This window comes from Cololabis saira, chromosome 6 (genome assembly GCF_033807715.1).
Source record: "Cololabis saira isolate AMF1-May2022 chromosome 6, fColSai1.1, whole genome shotgun sequence".
NCBI lineage: Eukaryota > Metazoa > Chordata > Actinopteri > Beloniformes > Belonidae > Cololabis > Cololabis saira.
Window position 1 is genome coordinate 40,904,227 of NC_084592.1, and position 23,730 is coordinate 40,927,956.

Below are 23,730 nucleotides of genomic sequence, written 5' to 3' on the forward strand. Positions count from 1 at the left end.
CATCCATCTGCATGATTCTGGTTCCATCTCCCGGAGGCCCGAGAGCCGGACCATGTGACCCGCGGCTGAACGGGAAACGCAGGCGTATCGAGTAACGAGCCGCGAACTGATCAGATTCATCACCCGTGTTCACAAACGCCCACAAACAAACGTGGCGGAGGTCTCCGGAGGGCCATTACCCGGTACGTTCCTCCAACGCACCAGAAATAGATTCTTAATGAAGCCGTCTATGAAGAAAAGACGAGCAGAGAGGATGAGAGGATGAGAGGAGGAGAGGACGAGAGCGAGCGCCGCTGAAGCCGACCTTGATCTGACTTTGACAGACGCCTGTGGAATATTAAGCACAGTCTCCCTCCCACCTCCTCTTGACTCATCCGCCCAGCTTCTCATCACCGCTCACCTCCATCACATCCTCTCAGCGCTGCCTCCTCCACAACCTCCGTAAAAACATGTCACTTCTTCTTCCCCTAATTAACCGTCAGGTCTCAGAGGAATCGGACGAACACAACTAGTGTTGTTTCTGTCAGCCTGTTTCAATTTTAGTTTTAGTCTCTAGTCTTTGGGTCAAGCTATCATTTTAGTTTTTATTTGTTTTAGTCACGTTCATTCGCCATTTAGTCGTGTCAAGTTTCAGTCGACTAAAAGTCTTTTACAATTCAATTCAAGTTATCTTATTATTATATTATTGTTACCATATAGACTCTATAATACATTCATCTCAGATACAGAAGACTCTAATTTGAGTTTACAACATATTTATTTTTCCGCATTTCTCCCAGTCTTTTTCTTTTTCGACGACACATTGGGTTTTCGTTTCCACGTCTATGTAGGAAAGTGTATCCAAAGATGCTACTGAAAACATGGACATTAAGGATCTTTGTTAGAACATTTCGTCTCGTTTTGGTCAACGAAAATGAAGACACATTTTAACAGAGTTTTTATTTTGTAATCTACATTTTAGTCTCGTTTTTATTCCTCTACGAGATTGCATTATATAGAGGTTTGCCTCTTTTATACAGCTAGAAAAGAAATATAATTTTCATAAATCACATTTCTACAGGTATTTACAGCTTAGAGGTTTTGTGGCTTTTAACTTTGACTGCTTCCCTTTGAGTCCTCCTGTATCTCTTTTAAAATTAGATAAACTGTAAGAGGAAATAGCAAACACCTGTCCAGTGATGCATCTTGGGAACATTGAGCAAGTTATAATGAAAAAAGACGACACCCAACTGAAACTACAGACCTTTGAAGGCATGAAGACAAGTTACTTTAATAAATAAAGAATAATAAATAAAGTTTCTTATCGCGATACTACTAATACATTATTTATAGAATCAGACACATTAAAATTCATAGATATTTTTTATTTAAAAACATAAGAAATATTATTTTGAGTTAAGAATAAAAGCCTTCCTACTTGTATTTAACATTTCTTTAGATTAAAAGAAAACAAGTTATAATTTAAGAAGGCTATGGGTCTTTGAAACATGTTATGTGAGGACTAATGTTAAATAATTCATTTTTGGGAGTCAAATTATGGAATGGACTTTGTGATGAACTGAAATTATGTAGATTTCTGTTGAGTTTTAAAAAAATATTGAAAGATGAAATAATTAAAGATTACGATGCAAAATGATTTGAATATAATATAATGCAGAGCGGTTTAAAGTAAATTTTCTTTTCTTTCTTTTCTTTTGTATTACTGATAAACTGGGTTATCTTTTGGAAGGAACAGGATCGGCAAAAATAAGCTTCGGCTTCAGCCTGCTCCTTTTTCGGTTACACAGAGTTTGTGTTATTGTTTATTGTGTGAAACTGATTAGTGTAAATATGTGTGATAATGTTTTGTCATTATATATTTAATTATTTTTAAATATTAAAAATAATTTTTCCTCAGGTGATAAAGGTTCGTTGACGACGATATTTAGTCACAATTATCGTGGACGAAAGCAACTTTAGACACGAGCAGTCGCACCCGTCGTGCTTTTCCTACCTCACTCTTTCCTTCGAGTCTCCGAAAGTCTCCTTGAGGTTGTTGAGATCGGGGTAGTAGGCAGCCGGCGGGGAGATGACCTCCAGCAGGCCCGAGTTCAGCTCTGTGGAGAACCTGAGAGAGCAGCTCCGTCACAGACAAACTCCAATACTTTTACTGCTAATGAAACCGTCATTTGAGAAGGACCTTTAATCTCACTGATATTTCACATGCTGCACCAGTGACTGCGTTTACATGCAGTTAATAACCCTTTTAAAACTGGAATATTAGCAATAACCCGGTTTTGCACGGCCATGCAAACACCAATAACCCCTTAGAATAACCGGTATTTGCTCATATTCCGGTTTTTAAAAACCCAAAAATGACCCCTGGGTTACTCCTTTTAAAACCTGAATATTTGGTCATGTAAAGCCTAACGGGATTTTCCCATTAAAAGGAACAGGAATTTGTTTCAGTAACTGGAATATTAGCAATAACCCGAATTTTGACTGCATGTAAACGTAGTCACAAAAAAGTTTGACAAAAAAAAAAAAAATCATACGTTTGACAAAGCTTTTGATGTCTGGGCAAGAAATGGAATAGGTGCAATATCTAGCCTCTACATGGAAAATAGGTTTGCCTCTTTTATACAGCTAGAAAAAGAAATATAATCTTCATAAATCACATTTCTACAGGTATTTACAGCTTAGAGGTTTTGTGGCTTCTAATTTTGACTGCTTCCCTTTGAGTCCTCCTGTATCTCTTTATAATTAGATATACTGTAAGAGGATCCACCGGAAAATGTTATGCCATTTGGCAGCCATTTATTTTCTTTGTAAAAGGCACAGCAGCTACTAATATATCTAGGTAACACAAATGTGTGTCCACCAGTGGCGGCTGGTGCTAAAAATCTTTATTTTGAAAAATGTAACCATCCAACAATGGATTATTGGTCCTAAGTTTTAGTGAAGCAGTTCAGTTCTGCTGCAGTAGAAAAAGAAAACTGAACATAAAGTAGGGGTTTAACATTTCAACAAGTCTTTTGTTATTTTATATTGTTTTTTTCTTCCTGGTTTGGGTTCAGTTTATTTTACACATTAGAGAGAAGAAAAACATGAACATTTCCATTGTTCTGTCTGGAATTCATATTATTTGAAAAGATAACGTTCCTTTATTTCAGATATTTGATCAACAAATATCATTTCAAAAGCAGGTGTTATTTAACCTGTTTAAAACAAACATAAAAATCTGGTTCGTGCCGTTCAGTTTGATTTTCTAAAAAAGACGGGGAATGAATTGTCCAATCACATTAGATTAAAAAAACAACATACGAGTCATGATGCTGATCGCTGATTCGTTGCTGATAACTGAGAGTTTCCTTTACAAATCTAATTCAAACCAATTAAAAGATCCTCAGGTCACGTGTTTATCAAATGTTGGAGAGTTTACACTGGATTCTGTTTGACCGGCGCCCCTTACTTCCAGAAGTAAATAAAATTAAAAAAATTTTGGAACCAAATAAATATTTAAACAACATTTAATTACTATTGACAGTCACCAACATACTGAAATAACACCTTCTTTTAATAATTATATGCATCTTATAGCAAGTTTTCTTTATTTTTCTTCTCTTGATTTGATGGGGGCGGCGCCCTAGCGCCCCCTACTGACCAGCCGCCACTGGTGTTTACCTTATTTGTATGTTTGTGTTTTGTTCTTTCTCTGTCTGGCTGTATGTACATTTATATGGAGGTAAATGTGTTTCTTAATTATTCAATCAAAAAAAAGATTGCTTCAATCAAAAAATATATTTTCAATAAAAAAAAAGTCACTTCAATCAAACCCTATGGTCCGACCAATGGGGAAGCATCCGCCCACTGAGGGATGTTTGTGTCAAATTGATTCAATAAAAAAAAAAAAAAAACAGACTTCAAAACTTTAACTTCAATCAATCAAAAAAAAAAAAAAAATCACTTCAAATCGAAAAAATATTTTCGATCAAAAAAAAGTGTTCAAATGCAATTTTTGCGGTGTCAAATACTTTTTTTGCATTCAAACACTTTTTTTCTTCGATTGAAAAGGTTCTTTTTTATTGAAGTGATTTTTTTGATTAAAATATTTTTTTCTTTTTGGAAGAAACTTCTTTTTTGTAAAAGATAGACACAAATGTCCTACCCATAATATGGCCGAAACACAAAACAACACTACTTCAATCAAAAAAGTTGCTTCAAACAAAAAAAACTTCACTTCTATCAAAGAAAACATTTCCAATCAAATAAAAGTCTCAAATATTTTTTTGCATTCAAACACTTTTTTTCTTTGATTGAAATAAATTTTTTTGATTGAAGTGATTTTTTTTTAAATTGAAAATATATTTTTTGATTGAAGCAATCTTTTTTTTGATTGAATAATTAAGAAACAAATCTACCTCCATAAATTTACTGATGGTCCAGTATTTGTGGGAGGGGGACGTCGGGAGGTTTGGAGGAACTAGATTAGATTGTTTCATGTACGAATTGTATTTATTTACTGTGTTATTGTGTTTGTTATTATGACGGAGTATTAGGGCCAAACTAAGACAAAAAAAAAATGGAAATTACGAGAATAAAGTAATAATAATATGAGAATAAAGTAGTAAAATTACGAGAATAAAGTCATAATGTTGTGAGAATAAAGTCGTAGTATTACGAGAATAAAGTTGTAATATTAAATATATTATAAATATATAAATATAACTTCACAAGATGCTCACTATTCCTCATTTTAACACAGGGAGAAGACTGCTTTCCTATTAGAGTTCTCATAAATTACCACTTTATTCTCGTAATATTACGACTTTATTCTCGTAATGTTACAACTTTATTCTCGTAATGTTACGACTTTATTCTCGCAACATTATGACTTTATTCTCGTAATTTTACGACTTTATTCTCATTATATTATGACTTTATTCTCGTAATTTCACATTTTTTTTTGTCTTAGTTTGGCCCTAATACTCCGTCGTATGTTATATATATTTGAAAATTTGTGAATAAAAAATACTTTGATCCAAAAAGAAAAGAGCGGCAGGTTTACTCACTCCTTCTCCAGGTCGGCGACCACGCTGTGAACGTATTCCAGGTCGGTCTGTGGGGGGGGAGACGGGTTATTTATCTCATTTATCTGATCAACCGGTGCCGTATCTGAGACCTCACCTCTCCCACGAACACGATGATGACGCAGTCCAGCTTCTCCTCCGGCGACAGCTTGTCTATCAGGGAACGCAGCGTCTCCGACAGGTAGGACTTCACTTTCCGCTTCACAGTGGGGATCCCCATCACCATGGTAACTAGGAGGAAGACCGGGTCTGAGGTGAGTCGCAATTCAATCAAAACGAGTCCAAAATCAAATAATCCTTCCTGTTAGTCAATAAAAGATTACGTTGGCCTAAATCCACGTTAAAAAACCCAAAACCTGACGCTCAGATGGACAGATGGCGGTAGGAAGGACGACAGTTTTCAACGTGGGTCCACTAGACTTAGAAAATACAGTAAAAAATATATATATAAATATATTTTTTTAAATGTATTTATTTTTTATTTCATTCATCAATAAAATAAAACAACAAACAATTTAATATAAACACAAACGTTCCTAAATTGTGAATGAAAGGGAGCAGAAAGAAGAAGAATCTTATTTAATCTGCCCCTTTTTCCCAAGAAATCAATTTACAAAGAACGTAAATTAAAAAATTAAAAACCAACAACAAAGTAAATAAAAAACTAAAATAAAATAGCCGCCGGCCAACAAAGACAGTCACATTCCTTTTTAGTTCCCAAGTTACAATTCAGTTAATACCATTCAACAACAACAAACCATGTTTATACCTTTCATGACAATGGGTATGTCAATCAAACGTAACTAACATATTTCATTATATTTCCTTAACATACTGGCTTTAATTGTTCTTTTGAATGTAATGTTTGATTTGGATTCTTTGTTTTCTTTGTTCAGATTTTTGCATAAACTGATTCCTTTCACAGAAACACAACGTTCCATCAATTTAGTCCTGAATCTTGGTTTTTTAAAGATCTCTGTTCCTTTTAAGTTATACTTGCTTTCTCTTTTTTCAAATCTTTTCTGAATGTTGATTGGTAAAGTTTTCTTATGAGCTTTAAACATAATTTGCAGAATACTATAATCTACTAATTCATGAAATTTCAACAATTGTATAAGACTTGTTTAGATATTTCAAATCAAATCAAACTTTATTTATACAGCGCTTTTCACGCATGTATAAAGTGCAACACAAAGTGCTTTACATAGAACGTTAAAAAGTATAAAACTAGTATTAATGGAGCTAAAAGCTAAAAGAAAGCAGGATAAGATTAGTTAAAATACACACTAAAAGAGTTTAAAAGTATAACATAAAATCCTAAAAGTAGGTCTAGAAAGCAAGACATGCTAAAACAAGCATAAGAACAACGTAAAACCATAAAACCTGGGTTAAAACAACAAGAACAGCTAGTTAAAACAAGGCTATACAAGAAAGACTAAAAGGAATAAACTAAAAGCCAATTTAAAAAGGTGAGTCTTGAGCTTTTAAAAGCATCAACAGTCTAGTTGAGAAACTATTTTACAAAAGAGATAAGACCAAGCAAATCTATCAAATGAGGTGATTGGAGTTATTATGAAATAACAAAGGATTTCGGCCTATTTCTGCTTTTTATGAAGCTTTGACTGAGAGCAGGAGAGAATCAACACTTTATATAAAAGCTAAATGGGAAGCAGAGGAGTGGTATCATATATGTGAGACACGATGTACATCAACAAATTAATTCATATGGAGAGAGTTCTGCTGGAAAAACCTTACTCTGTACTTCATAACACCAAAGATAAAATCCAAGCAACCAGCTACACAACAGGACTGTTGGAGACTGTGTGGGAGTGTGGAGGCAGATCATACACACATCTTCTGGAAATGGACGAAAATGAGTTTGTATTGGCAAAATGTTAACTCAGTCCTTAATTTATTTATTACGGATCCCCATTAGTCCTTTACTGCAGTGAAGACTATGCTTCCTGGGGTCCAACATTGCACACATAAAACAATAAAATACAATCCTTACCATTAAAAAATAACTAAATCTAAACAAAAATGATCTGAGATGTGATGGAATTCAACCCTTACATTTTTGAAACCAGCCAGAACCAAACAACAACAAAAATTCCATTTTACACACTCAGAATTTCAGAATAAACCAAGAATTTCAGAACAAACAACCGAACTAAAACTGACTTCCCTGCTAAGTACTGCTTTTCTTAATTTAATTTTGAATCTAGCTTTATTGTTTATCAGGGTTAAAACTGAAGAATGTTATGGGGTATGAAATAGCAAGCACCTGACCAGGGATGTATCTTGAGAACATTGAGAAAGTTATAATTTAAAAAGACGACACCCAACTGAAACTACAGACCGTTGAAGGCATGAAAACAAGTTACTTTAATAAATAAAGAATAATAAATAAAGTTTCTTATCACGATACTACTAATACATTATTTATAGAGTCAGGCACATTAAAATTCATAGATATTGTTTATTTAAAAATGTTTGAAATATAATTTCGAGTTAAGAATAAAAGCCTTCCTACTTCATTCAACGTATTCAACATTTCTTTAGATTAAAAGAAAAAAGTTATAATTTAAGAAGGCTATGGGTCTTTGAAACATGTTATGTGAGGACTAATGTTAAATGCAGATGTATTTCATTTTTGGGAGTCAAATTATGGAATGGACTTTGTGATGAACTGAAATTATGTACCGGTAGATCTCTGTTGAGTTTTAAAAAAATATTGAAAGACAAAATAATTAAGGATTACAATGCAAAATGATTTGACTATAATTTAATTATGCAGAGCGATTTAGAGTAAAGTTTCTTTTCTTTTGTATTACTGATAAACTGGGTTATCTTTTGGAAGGTACACGATCTGCAAAAATAAGCTTCGGCTTCAGTCTGCTCCTTTTTCGGTTACACAGAGTTTGTGTTATTGTTTATTGTGTGAAACTGATTAGTGTAAATATGTATGATAATGAGTGCGTTTACATGGGAAGTTGAATTCCTCTTTAATTCAGAATTAAAATTAAATCCAAGTAATGAGTGAAATGAGTAAAAATTACCATGTAAACACCTAATTCCGAATGAAAATGGCCATTCCCGAATTAAACTTAATTCCGAAGTGGCTGGTTTATTCCGATTTTAAATCCGAATAGAATAATTCCGTGATCATGTATTCACTCATTCTGCTTTAAATTAATTCTGGTCTTTCTTTCTGCTCGTTCCCTCGCCCGTCTGTCTCCATGACGCTTATATTCCGCGCTGGGCTTGTTTTCCAAACAAAGTTTCAAGATGGCAGCACGCAGTAAACGGTGGTCAAGAGCAGAGACCATTTATTTAATAAACAGCTTGGAGGACCTGGAAATAATTAAAAGAACAGATGGCAGGAAACATCAAAATGTGAGCTTTTCAAAGTTGTAGCAGCTAACTTTGTTTTTAAGTTTGTTTTTCTTCTGGTAGACGTACAGTAACTTCCGGTCCGCCCCCCTATCCAATCAGAACCTTCCCAACCCCCAGACCTTAAGAGGAATTGGATAAAGCCGATCAAACGTGTTTTCCATGTAAACCTAAATTCGGAATTACTATTTCCATGTAAACTCGAAGGAAAATAGTTTAATTCTGAATCAAAAAACATCATGTAACCGTGGCCAATGTTTTGTCAGTTACATGCACACAAGTTAAGTTGCATACAATGTAATTTAACCGAAATAAACTATTCATTCATTCATTCACTTTGTGGGAAGCAGAACTACTTAAAAAACAACAACAAATAAAAAACAAGAGTGAGTGAGACCCCCACTGCTCTCACTGCCCTTTAAAGTCCTGGAGCGGCTGCAGCAAGATTTGCTTGTTTTGCTTAAAACTTTGCATGTGAGAAGGTAAACAAGGTGAGGTGCTGCTGGGAGTCCAGAGAAGAAGAAGCTTCATCAGGACGAGTGGTGGATGTGGAGCAGGCTTCAACCTGTTTTAGCCCAGGGACCCCTTGGATTAGAGAAAAACAGAGCAGGGACCCCTGCTTGGAATTTTGAATCAGAATCAGAATCATCTTTATTGGCCAGGTTCGAACATTATCCAACAACGAATTTGACTCTGGTTATTTTGCTCTTTAGGCAGTAAATAAACAAATGTGGTACTTGTTGACATATATACAAATAAACAACTACGGTGCAGCAGTTTGAGGTAGAGAAAAAGTGACAGCTCTGAATAATATAACATATATACAATTATACAAAACAAATTATACAAAAATTATACAAAAAATACCAAAAAAGTGAGAGGTGCAGCAGAGTGAGGCAGACATGATTATTGCTGAAAGGTACTTGTTACAGCATGAAACTGATATTGTCAGCCGTTGCTATTACTAATACTTTGAATATAACTTTTGAATGTGTTTTATTCTGCTTATATCACCTTATTAACCAATCCCTGACTGGGTTATTAGCTACATGTGTTTACGGTTGATGAAACTTTGGCCTCGTCAGACGTGCAAGGAGTAAGGTTAGGCCGAGCTGTAACGTTACAATCTCCAGCTTTAGGCTTCATTATTCGAGATTCAGAGAAGAAGAGCCGGCTACCGCAGGACGGCCACATGAGTGATTTTGTAATTTCTTTTAATTTATTTGGTGAATTTAACAATTTTTATGACTGGGATGCAGAAGAGGAGAGAAAAGAAAATAGTCGAGCGGACTAGAATATCTCCCGTTACCAAGGAAACTGAGTTATGGCTTGTTAAAAAACTTTGTAACTTACCAGGTTACAACGGCTGCAGACGAGAGATTAAATAGTCCGCTCAGCCGCTCAGCTGTGGCTTGTTATAAAACTAATGATTTCAACTGAAAACACATTAAAGCATGAATAACTTATTTAATATTTATGTTTTTTGGCGTCACATCGTCCATATATTTCTGATAATGTACACCTCGTTGGGCATTATCCCTTACATATACATACATACATATACATATACATATATATATATATATATATATATATATATATATATATATATATATATATATATATAGATACATATATATACACAGGACTGTCTCAGAAAATTTGAATATTGTGATAAAGTTCTTTATTTTCTGTAATGCAATTAAAAAACAAAAATGTCATACATTCTGGATTAATTACAAATCAACTGAAATATTGCAAGCCTTTTATCATTTTAATATTGCTAATTATGACTTACAGTTTAAGATTAAGATTCCCAGAATATTCTAATTTTTGGAGATAGGATATTTGAGTTTTCTTAAGCTGTAAGCCATGATCAGCAATATTAAAATAATAAAAGGCTTGCAATATTTCAGTTGATTTGTAATGAATCCAGAATGTATGACATTTTTGTTTTTGTAATTGCATTAAAGAAAATCACAATATTCTAATTTTCTGAGACAGTCCTGTATATCTTCTTTTTTTTTTAACTCTCACAAATTATTTTGGTTAAAATTGCCTTTATTTCTTTTTTAAGTTGGAGGACCCCCTGCAGTACCTCCGCGGCCCCCCTAGGGGTCACGGATACCCGGTTGAAGACCCCTGATGTGGAGGGAATAGGCGGGGGGAGGTTAAGAGGGGGGGGGGGGGATAAAGCTTGGCGGGGAGCGGAGAGCTGCCGTCCTCCCCAGGGATCAGAGCGCCGTGGAGAATCTGTCCCAGTTCTGCTTTGTGTCTCTGAGCGACGCCCACAAGCTCCAAACTGGGTCGCCATGAAAGCAGGATGTGGGAGGAATGAAAAGAGAGAGAGACTGGAAGAAAGGACGGCAGACAGCGGATGAGTGACGATGCGTGTGCGCCGGACCCCCCCACCCCCCAACCCCCCCGCCTGATTCCCTCCGGGGCAGAAACAGGTTCTACATGCTTCACACAAAACATGCTGCTGATCGACTAAAGGCTCCCAGTGTCCTGGAACATGTTGCGTCACCGCTTCCTCAGACTGAACAAGTCAGAACTGTCACTTAAAAAAACTACAATATATGAAATATATAATAAATTAGAGGTTTCAAACTAGAAAAATGAAGATTGGTAGGAGAAAAAAAAACATCTGATATCCTGGAAGCACGAGAGGCTCTGAAATCCTGCGCAGTGAATCTGACACATGAATACTAAAACCCTGGAACCCTGGAAACCCAGGAACTCCTGGAACTCCGGGAACCTCGGGAACCCTTGGAACCCTTGAAACCTCAAATCCTGGGAACTAGGGCTGGGTATTGTTAAGAACCTCATGATTCGATTCAATTTCGATTCTTTAGGTTTCGATTTGATATCGATTCAATTCGATATTGATTTCAATGCTTCGATATCGATTCAGTAAGACGTAGAAATACACGAATACCTGTTGGCAATTTTTCATTATTTTGATTTTCATGCCTATAACACACAGCATGTTACTTCACATAGAAATGAACTGAGCAATTAAACTTAGCAGCACCATAATGGCTCACTTGTGCATTTGCACTGTGTACAAAAGTTAAAATAAAAAAAAACACATGACAGTTCTGTGTCAACATGATCCGCAGGTTTGTCGTGCTGTTCGGCGCAGCAACACCACAAACCTGCGGATCATGTTGACACAGAACTGTCATGTTTTCTGTTTTAACTTTTGTACTACAGTACTGACTCAGCGCAGAGTCGGCGCAGAGCCTCCACCACCTTCTCCCCGAATGGATACAATTTTCTCTCTTCTCTCCTATTGGACGCACCAAGATGTCGTCACAGCGCGGCGCGGTGAAATTAAAAAATGTTCAATTCGGGCAGGCAGGCAAACGCCGCGGCAGGCGCCGAACTCGGCGGCAGAGCGGTCCGCTCTTGCGCCGCGGTAGCACATACATAGATTAATGTGATCGCTGGCGGCGGTCTACGTTTTGCCCTCTGTGTGAAAGGGGCTTTACACACCACCCTACTTTTGTCCGTTTCTCGTGTTCCTTCTTTAAATGGGAATTCAAAATGAGTCCAAACGTCTGATCTGAAAGATTTTCCGCTTGCCATCGTCGCCATTTTATTGTTGTTTGGTTGCGTGCAGCCACCGTCCACAAAATGCAAATCATAAGAAATCGTTGCGCACAGCGCCCCCACTGGCCAGGAGGTGAATCAATTCAGAGGCTTTGCTTAATCGATATTGAATTAGGCTGGGGATAATTGCGATGCATTGATTTTTCAATATTTTTACCCACCCCTACTGGGAACCCTTGAACCCTGGAACTCCAGGAACCTCGGAAACTCGGGAACCCTTGAATCCTGAAAACCCAGGAACCCTGGAAACCCTAAAACCCTGGGAACCCTTGAATCCTTGGAACCCTGGAAACTTTGCGAACCCTGGAAACCCTCAAATCCTGGGATCTCTGGGAAACTCTGGATATCCTGGAACCCTACAACCCTGGGAACCCCTGGAAACCCAGGAACCTTGGGAACCCGGGAACCCTCGAATCCCGGGAACTCCTAGAACCCTTGAAACCCTTGGAACCCTGGAACCTCAAATCCTGGGAACGCTGGAACCCTAAGAAATCTGGGAACATCGGCAACCCTGGAACCCAGGAACCCTGGAAACCCTAAAACCCGGGAAGCCTTGAATCCTTGGAACCCTGGAAACTTTGCGAACCCTGGAAACCCTCAAATCCTGGGATATCTGGGAAACTCTGGATATCCTGGAACCCTAGAACCCTTGAACCCGGGAATCCTAGAACCCTGGGAACCCCTGGAAACCCAGGAACCTTGGGAACCCGGTAACCCTCGAATCCCGGGAACTCCTAGAACCCTCCTTGGAACCCTGGAACCTCAAATCCTGGGAACCCTGGAACCCTAGGAAATCTGGGAACATCAGCAACCCTGGAACCCTGGGAACCTCGGGAACCCGGGAACTCTTGAATCCTTGGAACCCCTGGAACCCTGTGAAGCTCCAGCTCCCATGATGCAGCGCTGCTGCACGGCGCCCTGCCTACCCTGAGGCCTTTAGTGCTTAAAGCCGCTCAGCAGGGACGCGGGATGCGCTGCCATCGCTGCGTGGGCCAGACGGGACGCAGGAGGGAAGGTTGCTAGGCAACCGAAAAGCTTTCCAGGTTAACAGACGTCAACCATCTTTTCAGAGCTGCTGAATCTTTCTACATCAAGGCTAAAAGCTCCGGCTTCATTTGTGCTGACGAGGACGAGGAAACGAGCGGGAGCCGCTGATCGGACCAGAAGAAACATTTTACTGGGAAAGTAGGAAAGAAAACAAAAAAATAGAAACATTTCTACTGCCTTTGAAAACGTTCCTTTTTATGTGAGATCTGGGACGCCTCTGGGTTCTCGCTGTGGAAAACCAAAAACCAGCAGAACAATTAATGAGCCGTAGACTCAACCAACGCCAGCGCGCTCGTCCGTAGCTCTCCAGATGATTCCTCAGCAGTTTTATTTCCATCATCCCGGTTCAACTTTAACCAGGCCAGCGTCCTCGTTTGTGAAGCTATAAATACGTCCGTGTCAAACCTGCTTAGACCAGCAGAAAAACAGAAACACAGAACTACAAAACGACCGGCTGGGTTTTAGTGGAGAAAGCTGCAGAAAATGAGGAAGACAGAAAAACAAAAACACTATTGTTTGTCACCGAAATGCAACCTGAGGCCTGGTGATAGCAGTCAGACCGGAAACCAGGAAATAGATCGTCACACACTTTCGTTGTTTCCTGGAAATATGATCAAATTAGCCCCCGAAGAATAAGTTACAGTATTTCTTCATTTTAAAAAAAAGCATTGAGTGATGAAGACGGATGCTGCGTTTGCAGCACAGACGTGTTTCCGCTCTGATTTACAGATGTAAAGAGAAATGAGGAACTCCATTCCACTTCGGGGGTAAATTAAGCTAAAAATGCTGATTTCTCATCTCTGACGAGACCCAGCGGGCTGCATCTCCCCTGATTTACTCTTTTGTCCTCCGTCTTTAATATCAGTGGGGAATATGGACGGAGCATCTGTCCATCCGGCCCCTAAACCTCCTTCCCTCCGACCTTAAATTCATGACAGTGGATGAATAATCCTCTTAAAGTGAGCAGGATAAAGTTGACAGGCTGTGTGCTGCAGACTAAAAGGTTAAAAAAAAAAAGCAGATATTTGTAAATAGGAAAGAGAGAGAGGGAGGAAGAACTGAACGACTGAATAACGCAACATTACCGTCTAATGCACAGGACATTAACCCTTTATGACCGACCATAGAACAAGTCCGTTCTATGGCATATTTTTTAAATTTCTGCATGTTATACTGCCATTTTATGGAGCATTTTTATTTGCTATGCATCAAAACAACCCATATAAGCCAATCTTTAATAATGTGGATGTTACAATTCCATACTAACTAAATGAATTGCTAAAAAGTGCAAATAACTAAATAGTTTTTTAATTTTACACATATTTTTCTAAATACAGAAGTCCCTCAAAACTGTCAATGGAAAAAAGTAACAGAAGCCTTTCAGACCACATGAAATTTATTTTGAATGAATTCATACTCTAGTTTTTGAGATAAATCATTTTATATATCGCATTTAGACATCGCGTCTTCATCCGGTGCTGAAATCAGCTCCAAAACTTTTAAACTGTAAACCGTTTATACCGTTTTGCCTGGACTTTGGTGGATCAAAAGGACACAAATCTCTATTCAGTAAACTAAGATGGATGGATGACTGATTTATAAGGCTCTTCTTGGCTTGGTTCCTGGTTATTTATGCTTATTTCTTCAGAGAACTAAAAGCCATTATGCTTTAAGATCAAATTACATTTTTGCACCTGGCTGTTCCTCGTGTTCGGAGTAATTTGGGGAAAAAAGCTTTTAGTTTCTCTGCACCCTCTGCTTGGAATATCCTCCAATCTGAACTGAGAATGTCTGAACTTATTTCACTTGAAGCCTTTCGCTCTTTTCTAAAAGACCGCCAACGAGAATCCTTTCGGCAGTGCCTGTGTTTTTAAACTACATGTGCCCGTGTTTTTAATCATTACTGAAGTTGTTTTGTTTTCCTACATGTTACTGAAGTCACCACTACTGCACTTTATTTGCTAAAACAGTTTGCACTTTCATTTTAATGTTTATTTTGTGATTGCTGTTATTTGTGTGTTATTTGTGGACATGTGCTGCTGCCTTCCTTGGCCAGGTCACACTTGTAAAAACGTCTTGATCTCAATGGGTCTTTTTATCTGGTTAAATAAAGGTGAAATAAAAAAAAAAGATGCTGCATGATAAATTAAACTTTGAGTGGATGTCAGAAGGGCATCACTAGTTATGAACTCGCTGGGAAGTGACACGTCGCTCCGCAGTGCAACAACGAAGCCTGCGAGGCAAGAGTGAGGGCATCAGGAATCAGTGACGTCGCCGTGATGCTGACTCTGCAGATTGGGGTCTCACCTCCGGTGCGGCCGAGGCCGGCCTGCACCGCCGGGTGCAAGCTGCCCTCATTGTTGAGCAGGTGAGGCAGGTGGTGGTAGATGTTCGGTACCTGGAGGGGTTTCCTGTTGGCCAGGTCCTTCAGCAGCTTCTGGGTCTCATCTGAAAACAGGAACCAACAGACATGAGTTAGGGGGAGCTCCTTCAGGTTCATCAAACGGGGAAAACTCGTAGCCATTAAGGCCGCGTTCAGACTGCCAGCCAATATCCGATTTTTAGCCCATCCAGATTGAAACTGGATGACTCTTTTGAAGTCTGAACAGTCCCAAACCGCACGAGATCCGATTTTTGCAAACCAGATGGAAACCACCTCCAGGAGGTAGTTTCATATCCGATCCATATCTCATTTGGGCAGATGCGTGTCAGTCTGAACAGCTCCAAACACTCAGATCGGATATGACTGTCCCAGACGCTCCAAACCACCTGCCCATTTCCAGTTGTGGAGCTACTCATCCTTTCACAGAGAGCATGTACAATCTCTGATGTCACGTCAAAAACTATTATTTGTAGTTTGAGTGTTGCAAATTCACATTACAAATCATGTTTTAATAGCAGAAAAAAAGACCGCATTTCCACGTAGGTGCGGGTCGCCGCGTACCCTACGCCGTAGGCTCTGCGTTGGTGTAACGCGGAACCATAAATCAGCCTTCAGTCGCGCTGTGAGCCTGAACCTGCAACCCGTCAGCTCATCAGGAGGAGAGGTTAAAGAGCGGGGCTGCCAGTTGTTCAATGCTGTTCAATGCTGGTTTACTCTGAGCTTTGTTGGTTGGTTTGTTAGTTTGCTGGTGGTTTTGTTCTGAACAATTTTCTCTGTTTCTCATTTTGCTGGGACGTCGGGTTCCTCCGCCGAGACACAACTTTTGCGGTATGCGTTCATTGTTGTGTCTAAAAATGATGCGCAGTGCCCACCCAATCAGAAACGGTACAGATATTTTGGGATTTTTATATATATATATATATATATATATATATATATATATAAAAAAAAAAATACATGACTTCACACAATACACGCGCTGGGTGACGCCTCCGCTCCGACGTCGTTGCTACGGCAACCCGTCAGATCAGTCAATGATGTGGCCCAGTCTGAACAGAGCCAGATCCGATTTGGACACTTGCTAAAAACAGTGTGGACAGTCAGCCCTGAAAATCGGATATGAGAAGGAATCAGATATGAATCAGATTTGCCTGCAGTCTGAAGGCGGCCTAAATGTTTGAATAAAAGAATTAAATTAACAGAACTTTCAAGATACAAGTTTTTTACATTTAAGACCTCTGGGTCTGTGGCTTTAATGGAGTTATGTACTTATACTCAAGTTAAAAATACTACAAAACGATGTAAAACGAATCACTTTATACATGTTCAGTTGATTTTTTTCCTCACCTTTTAGTTCATTTATGTAAGAAAAAAAACACTAGAACGATAAGATAAGATAAGATAAGATAAGATAATTCTTTATTGATCCCAGAGGGGAAATACAGGTGTTACCGCAGCTCAAAGTCAGATACAAGTTCAGGACAACATGAACTCAGTCTAAATAAACGATAAAGACAAATTATAAGTATAAAAAATACAGTAAAAAGAAACTGAAAAAGTGTACTATAAACATAGTAAGTACAATATAATAAATAGTGTGTTATACTAATATAGTATATAGTAGTTAATAATTAACACAATGGAGAAAAAAGAAAGTTTTTGGACATTTTTACTCAACAAACTCAATTCTAATGATGATTTTCAACATAAGCTTTATTCTAAAAAACCTTCAACTGCTTTAGTTATAGTTAGTTACAACTGCCACAGATTCACTACTTCCAGCCTCTCAAAAGGGAGCAGCAGCTGTTTTCATTGTCACCAAACATTTATTAGTTAAGGCGGTCTCATGACTCGTGGGATTTGAGAAGAAATCTGAAAAACAACTGCGGAAAAAGGCCGATTAATATCCGTCTCATGAAAAATCTCTCCCGGAGGTACTTTCCCTCAGCATGAAAAAGATTCAGTGTTCATCACAACACGACGTTATACTGTCTGCAAACCTAATAAAGCGAAGAACAAAGACATCTTTGGTCACATCAAGGGCCACAAGATGGTTTTTTTTTATTAAATCTAATCAACATTCCAGTGAAAGAAGCAGCGTTTTGACTGAAACATTTCAGATTTCTATAACATCTGCTGCACGTGACGCCTGGCGGAAACCAGACTCTTCCTGCACGCGTCAGTTACCTGAGAAGTTGATGAGCGCGTCTTTGCTGTTGTTGGTTTCGGCTATGGCTCGGCGGAACTGCTCCAGGACATTGTTGAGTTCGGACGAGCGCTGCAGCGTCCGGTGCTCGGCCACACGAAGACGCTCCTTCAAGGCGTGGAACTCCCGTTGATATGCGATCAGCTTATCTGTGACAACGAAGACACACAGTTCAATCAGTCAAAACAGCCTGGGAGCTCCAACGTCTGATAAAAGGTTCACCTGGTTCTGACGTCGCGTGACATCACACCTGGGTCACTCAAACAAATACAATAATCATGTGAGTTTAGGATTTGCTGATTTGGTTTTTCTAAAGATTTGTGGCTTTAGTGACCTTTATTTTGAAAGTGGCGAGACAGGAAATGCGGAGAGAGCGGGAGAAACCATCTAACTTCAGGGTTGAGTCATGTGGAACTAAGATTCGTTGCAGTTCCTCGACTGACCACTAGAGGCTGGTATTTTTTGTTTTATGTTCAGCCTGTTCTTCCTGCTGTGAACGTCTGACCGCAAATATTTCAGCGCGGTTCGGCTGAAGGAGCTGGATGGATGGATGGATGGATGGATGGATGGATGGATGGATGGATGGATGGATGGATGGATGGATGGATGGATGGATGGATGGATGGATGGATGGATGGATGGATGGATGGATGGATGGATGGATGGATGGATGGATGGATGGATGGATGGATGGATGGATGGATGGATGGATGGATATGGATGGATGGATGGATGGATGTATATTGATGGATGGATGGATGGATGGATGTATATGGATGGATGGATGGATGGATGTATATGGATGGATGGATGGATGGATGGATGTATATGGATGGATGGATGGATGGATGTATATGGATGGATGGATGGATGGATGGATGTATATGGATGGATGGATGGATGGATGTATATGGATGGATGGATGGATGGATGGATGTATATGGATGGATGGATGGATGGATATGGATGGATGGATGGATGGATGGATGGATGTATATGGATGGATGGATGGATGGATGGATGGATGTATATGGATGGATGGATGGATGGATGTATATGGATGGATGGATGGATGGATGGATGGATGTATATGGATGGATGGATGGATGGATGGATGGTGATGGATGGATGGATGGATGGATGGATGTATATGGATGGATGGATGGATGGATGGATGGATGGATGGATGGATGGTGATGGATGGATGGATGGATGGATGGATGTATATGGATGGATGGATGGATGGATGGATGTATATGGATGGATGGATGGATGGATGGATGGATGGATGTATATGGATGGATGGATGGATGGATGGATGGATGGATGGATGGATGGATGATAGATAAATGGATGATAGATAAATGGATGGATGGATGGATGATAGATAAATGGATGGATGGATGGATGGATGGATGATAGATAAATGGATGGATGGATGGATGGATGGTAGATAAATGGATGGATGGATGGATGGATGGATGGATGGATGGATAAATGGATGGATGGATGGATAGATAGATAAATGGATGGATGGATGGAATGATGGATGGATAAATGGATGCATGGATGGATGGATGGATGGATGGATGGATGGATGGATGGATGGATGCACAGATGGATGCATGGATGGATGGATGGATGGATGGATGATGGATGGATGCACAGATGGATGCATGGATGGATGGATGATGGATGGATGCACAGATGGATGCATGGATAAATGGATGGATGGATGGATGGATGGATGGATGGATGGATGGATGGATGCATGGATGGATGATAGATAAATGGATGCATGGATGGATGGATGGATGGATGGATGGATGATAGATAAATGGATGGATGGATGGATGATAGATAAATGGATGGATGGATGGATGGATGGATGATGGATAAATGGAGGGATGGATGGATGATGGATAAATGGAGGGATGGATGGATGGATGGATGATGGATAAATGGATGGATGGATGGATGATAGATAAATGGATGGATGGATGGATGATGGATAAATGGAGGGATGGATGGATGGATGGATGGATGGATGCACAGATGGATGGATGGATGGATGGATGGATGGATGGATGGATGGATGGATGGATGGATGGATGGATGCTTATATAGATGGATGGATGGATGGATGGATAAATGGATGGATAAATGGATGGATAAATGGATGGATAGATGGATGGATGGATGGATGGGTGTATATGGATGGATGGATGGATGGATGATAGATAAGTGGAGGGATGCATGGATGGATAGATTAAAGTTAATCATCAAAGCAGGTTTTACTGTCGGCATCAGCACTAAAGGTTTGAAGTGTTTGGGTTGCAGGTGGATCATCAGAGCAGGTACAGGCCTGAGGGGGTTGGGGGGTTTGGGTGCTCTGAGGGAGTTCTTGATTTTATCCTCTGATCTTCCTCTACCACTAGATTCTTTGTGACCCGTTACAGAACCCTCCACCGCAGCAGAAACACCACACTCCCTTTATCTCCCCCTCCATCACTGACTGAGCGTCTGGGCCTCCACGCAGGGCCGTGTTGTTCCTCTCCAACGCTGAGCTCTAAGACGCAAACAGACGCTGTCATTCGGCCCAAACCTCAAGAAAAAGGGCAACTTCAAACTAACAACAAGACTTTCATCTTAACGCGGGTCCTTTGATGGCTGGACGCTGCCGAAACGAAAACACTCCTGCGATCCCGCAGTGCAAGTAAAGATCAGACACCAGCCACCATCGGAACAGAAACCAGGAGATAAGGTTTCCGCCTGGCTAAACGTTTCCCAAAGCACGGATCCATTACACGCTGAAACGCATTAAGTGGAGCTACGTTTTCCTGTGTGGAGAAACAAACATCGGATTCTGAGGAAATGTGTTAATGCAGTTTGATTGAAACAAGACGCGTTGGTAAGGTTTCAATTATGACAAGCTGTCATTACTGTTATCCTCTGACTTTACACAAAAGTCAGAGGATAACAGAGAATATGTTCAAGGCTAAAAGCAGAATATTGCCTGAAAATATAAGTTTTTTTGTGTTTAGTTCAGAAGATAAGGACCATAGGAGGAAATTTGATTTTAAACATCCGTTTGCACGCACCACTTTAAAACAAATGTGTATTTCAGTATGTGGTGTAAAATTATGGAACTCCTTAACAACTGATTTAAAGGATTGTAAAAATATTCACCAGTTCAAGAAATTGTATAAAGACAACACAATCAGACAATATGAATTTAACGGGTAAAATATCTTTTGTTGTTTTTTGTTTTGTATTGTTGGTGAGTTAGTGTGTATGTTTTCTTATTTTTTTGTTTTGTTTTTTTCTTATTTCTTTTTTTTGGTATTATATAAGTAGTGACTGTTGAACAGACGGACAGACCATCTTCATACGAATTGTTTTATTTTTTTGAGAAAGGGGCTTGTTATATAAGGCTTTCTTCTTCTTGCGCTTTTCGATCATGGAATGGAACATGTATGTAAACTATTTCCATGATACGGAATAAATAAAAATGAAATGAAAAAAAAAATGAATTGAAAAAACTGAAAAAACGGTTCACTTAAAGGAGCTTGAGGCTCCTTTTAAGAAATGAGACTCTCTAGCGCCACCCTTCACCACGACGGCCGTCGGGGGTACTGCAGCCAACAGTGAAGCCGGCACGGGAGAACGGGGAGAACGGGCATGCAGCGTCATGTGACGTCACATCTGCAGGACAGCGCGGGAAATTCGGGACCGAATTGCAGCACATTTTGCAGCACACAGCCTGTTCAAGGCAAAGGAGAGATACACTAGAGGCCTCATTCTTTTGGGTTTGAAACGCTTCATCTGACATTATTACTAGAAAACTTAAAATGTATACGGATTTTTTTCATAAATCCTGCCACAATCCGGCCTCAAGCTCCTTTAAAAGGAATAAAACATATCAAGTGTTAAAGTGAAATCTGTACATGCATGTTTTCTGTTTTGTTTTATTGTTTGCACTCGTAAAAAGGAAGATTACACAGATGAAAAAAGTTAAGAAAAGATGAGCAGGAGAGGTCATAAAAAACCCGAAGGGCTTATAAGCGACTCCCCCCTCCTAAAAACAAGAAAAAATTAAAAACAATAATTCACAAAACCATATAAGCACAATACATAGGCCTATACAGTATAACTGATAACTCAGTTATACGATACTTCAGAATAATATGAAATAGCTTAGAAATATATTTGAATAAAGGTGAACGAAAAACACAGATATAATAAAAGTCTATAAACTTTTTTTCAGCTTTCTTTTGAATGCAGATAATGTTGAGCAAGTTTCACTTAGATGTTTTAAACTGTTCCACAGCACAACACCCTGATACATAAATGAACATTTAGCAACTGCGGTTCTACAGAAGGGGATAATGCAAATCATGCCTTCTTCTTGTGGAGTATGAATGATAATAAGAATTAAACTCAAAATAATTATGAAAATGTCTGGGTAAAGTTAACGGAGAGCATATGACTTTATACATCAGGATTCCTGTATGGATTTAACCACTAAATAAACGCAAAATGCATGAAATATCATGAAATATTGTCAATTTCCCCAAGGGAACCTCCCAAAAGGATAAATAAAGCGTTGCAGCGTCTCCTTTCTGACTTTCCCTTCTGGGATTCGACCGTTTTCAGATACTTTCTCAATATAAACACTCATCCATCCTCATGCAAGCTCTTTTCTTCTGGTTCCATGGAAATCCCAGTCCTGCCCTTTTCCCGTTATAACGCCCCATCCCCGATTCTTTTTAATTTCGTTTGTTTACTTCTGAATGAGATTTGTGGGAAGACAAGAGGGAGTGGATTTATAATGACAGTTATAGATCTGGCCTTTCAAACCGCAAACATCATTACAAACCATACAGATTGGAATATATTCAAAAATGCTCCAACGAATTCTGAAATTTACTTTATTAATTTAACTAAACATAAAATACCCAGTAAGTGGGAAGAAGCAAGTTTCCCACATATACAGAAATCTGCCCCTGGATACATCAGACAACACTTTTTATATTAAAAACAAATGGGAGCTGGAGTTAAATATTATAATTGAAGATGGGGAGTGGGAAACAATGGCCACGGTTACATCGGAATTAATTATTCCGAATTAAACTATTTTTCTTCGGTTTACATGTAAATAGTAATTCCGAATTAAGGTTTACATGGAAAACATGTTTCATCGGCTTTATCCAATTCCTCTGAAGGTCTGGGGGTTGGGAAGGTTCTGATTGGATAGGGGGGCGGACCGGAAGTTACATCTACCGGAAGAAAAACAAACTTAGCCGCTACAACTTTGAAAAGCTCACAATTTTTATGTTTCCTGTTTCCATCTGTTCTTTTAATTATTTCCAGGTCCTCCAAGCTGTTTATTAAATAAATGGTCTCTGCTCTTGACCACCGTTTACTGCGTGCTGCCATCTTGAAACTTTGTTTGGAAAACAAGCCCAGCGCGGAATATAAGCGTCATGGAGACAGACGGGCGAGGGAAGGAGCAGAAAGAAAGACCGGAATTAATTCTAAGAGGAATGAGTGTATACATGATCGCAGAATTATTCTATTCGGATTTAAAATCGGATTAAACCAGCCACTTACTTCGGAATTAAGTTTAATTCGGAATGGCCATTTTCATTCGGAATTAGGTGTTTACATGGTAATTTTTACTCATTTTAAATCGGATTTAATTTTAATTCTGAATTAAAGAGGAATTAAACTTCCCATGTAAATACACTGAATAGTAACATGTGGAAGGAGTTTGACTGGAAGATGAATACTAGGTTCTATATACTGTCTTGTGGTTACATTTGCATAAAATGCAAAAACCAAATTCTCAAAAATTAAAAACCTGAAAATGGAAAAAATTCAAACGGAATCTGGGAAAAAATAAAACCGATTTCATACGGCCTCTGTTCGCTGCCCTGGATCTGTTTGGTAATTCTGCCCTACGTTTCTGAAAGCAGTTCTATCAGCATTCTGGGAGCTGATTGGTCCTTACAGCA

General features: G+C 39.0%; 1 protein-coding gene across 1 annotated transcript in view; it reads right to left on the reverse strand.

Annotated features, from left to right (window-relative positions):
* mgat4a (alpha-1,3-mannosyl-glycoprotein 4-beta-N-acetylglucosaminyltransferase A) overlaps positions 1–23,730 on the reverse strand; it is a 70,217-nt gene that overhangs the window by 18,402 nt on the left and 28,085 nt on the right. The window contains exons 2-6 of the mRNA XM_061724142.1: positions 17,695–17,862; positions 15,432–15,572; positions 5,167–5,300; positions 5,052–5,098; positions 1,994–2,107 (exon numbers count right to left, since the gene is read on the reverse strand). Of these exons, the coding sequence (XP_061580126.1) occupies positions 1,994–2,107; positions 5,052–5,098; positions 5,167–5,300; positions 15,432–15,572; positions 17,695–17,862 (604 nt within the window). The remainder of the gene's footprint in view (positions 1–1,993; positions 2,108–5,051; positions 5,099–5,166; positions 5,301–15,431; positions 15,573–17,694; positions 17,863–23,730) is intronic.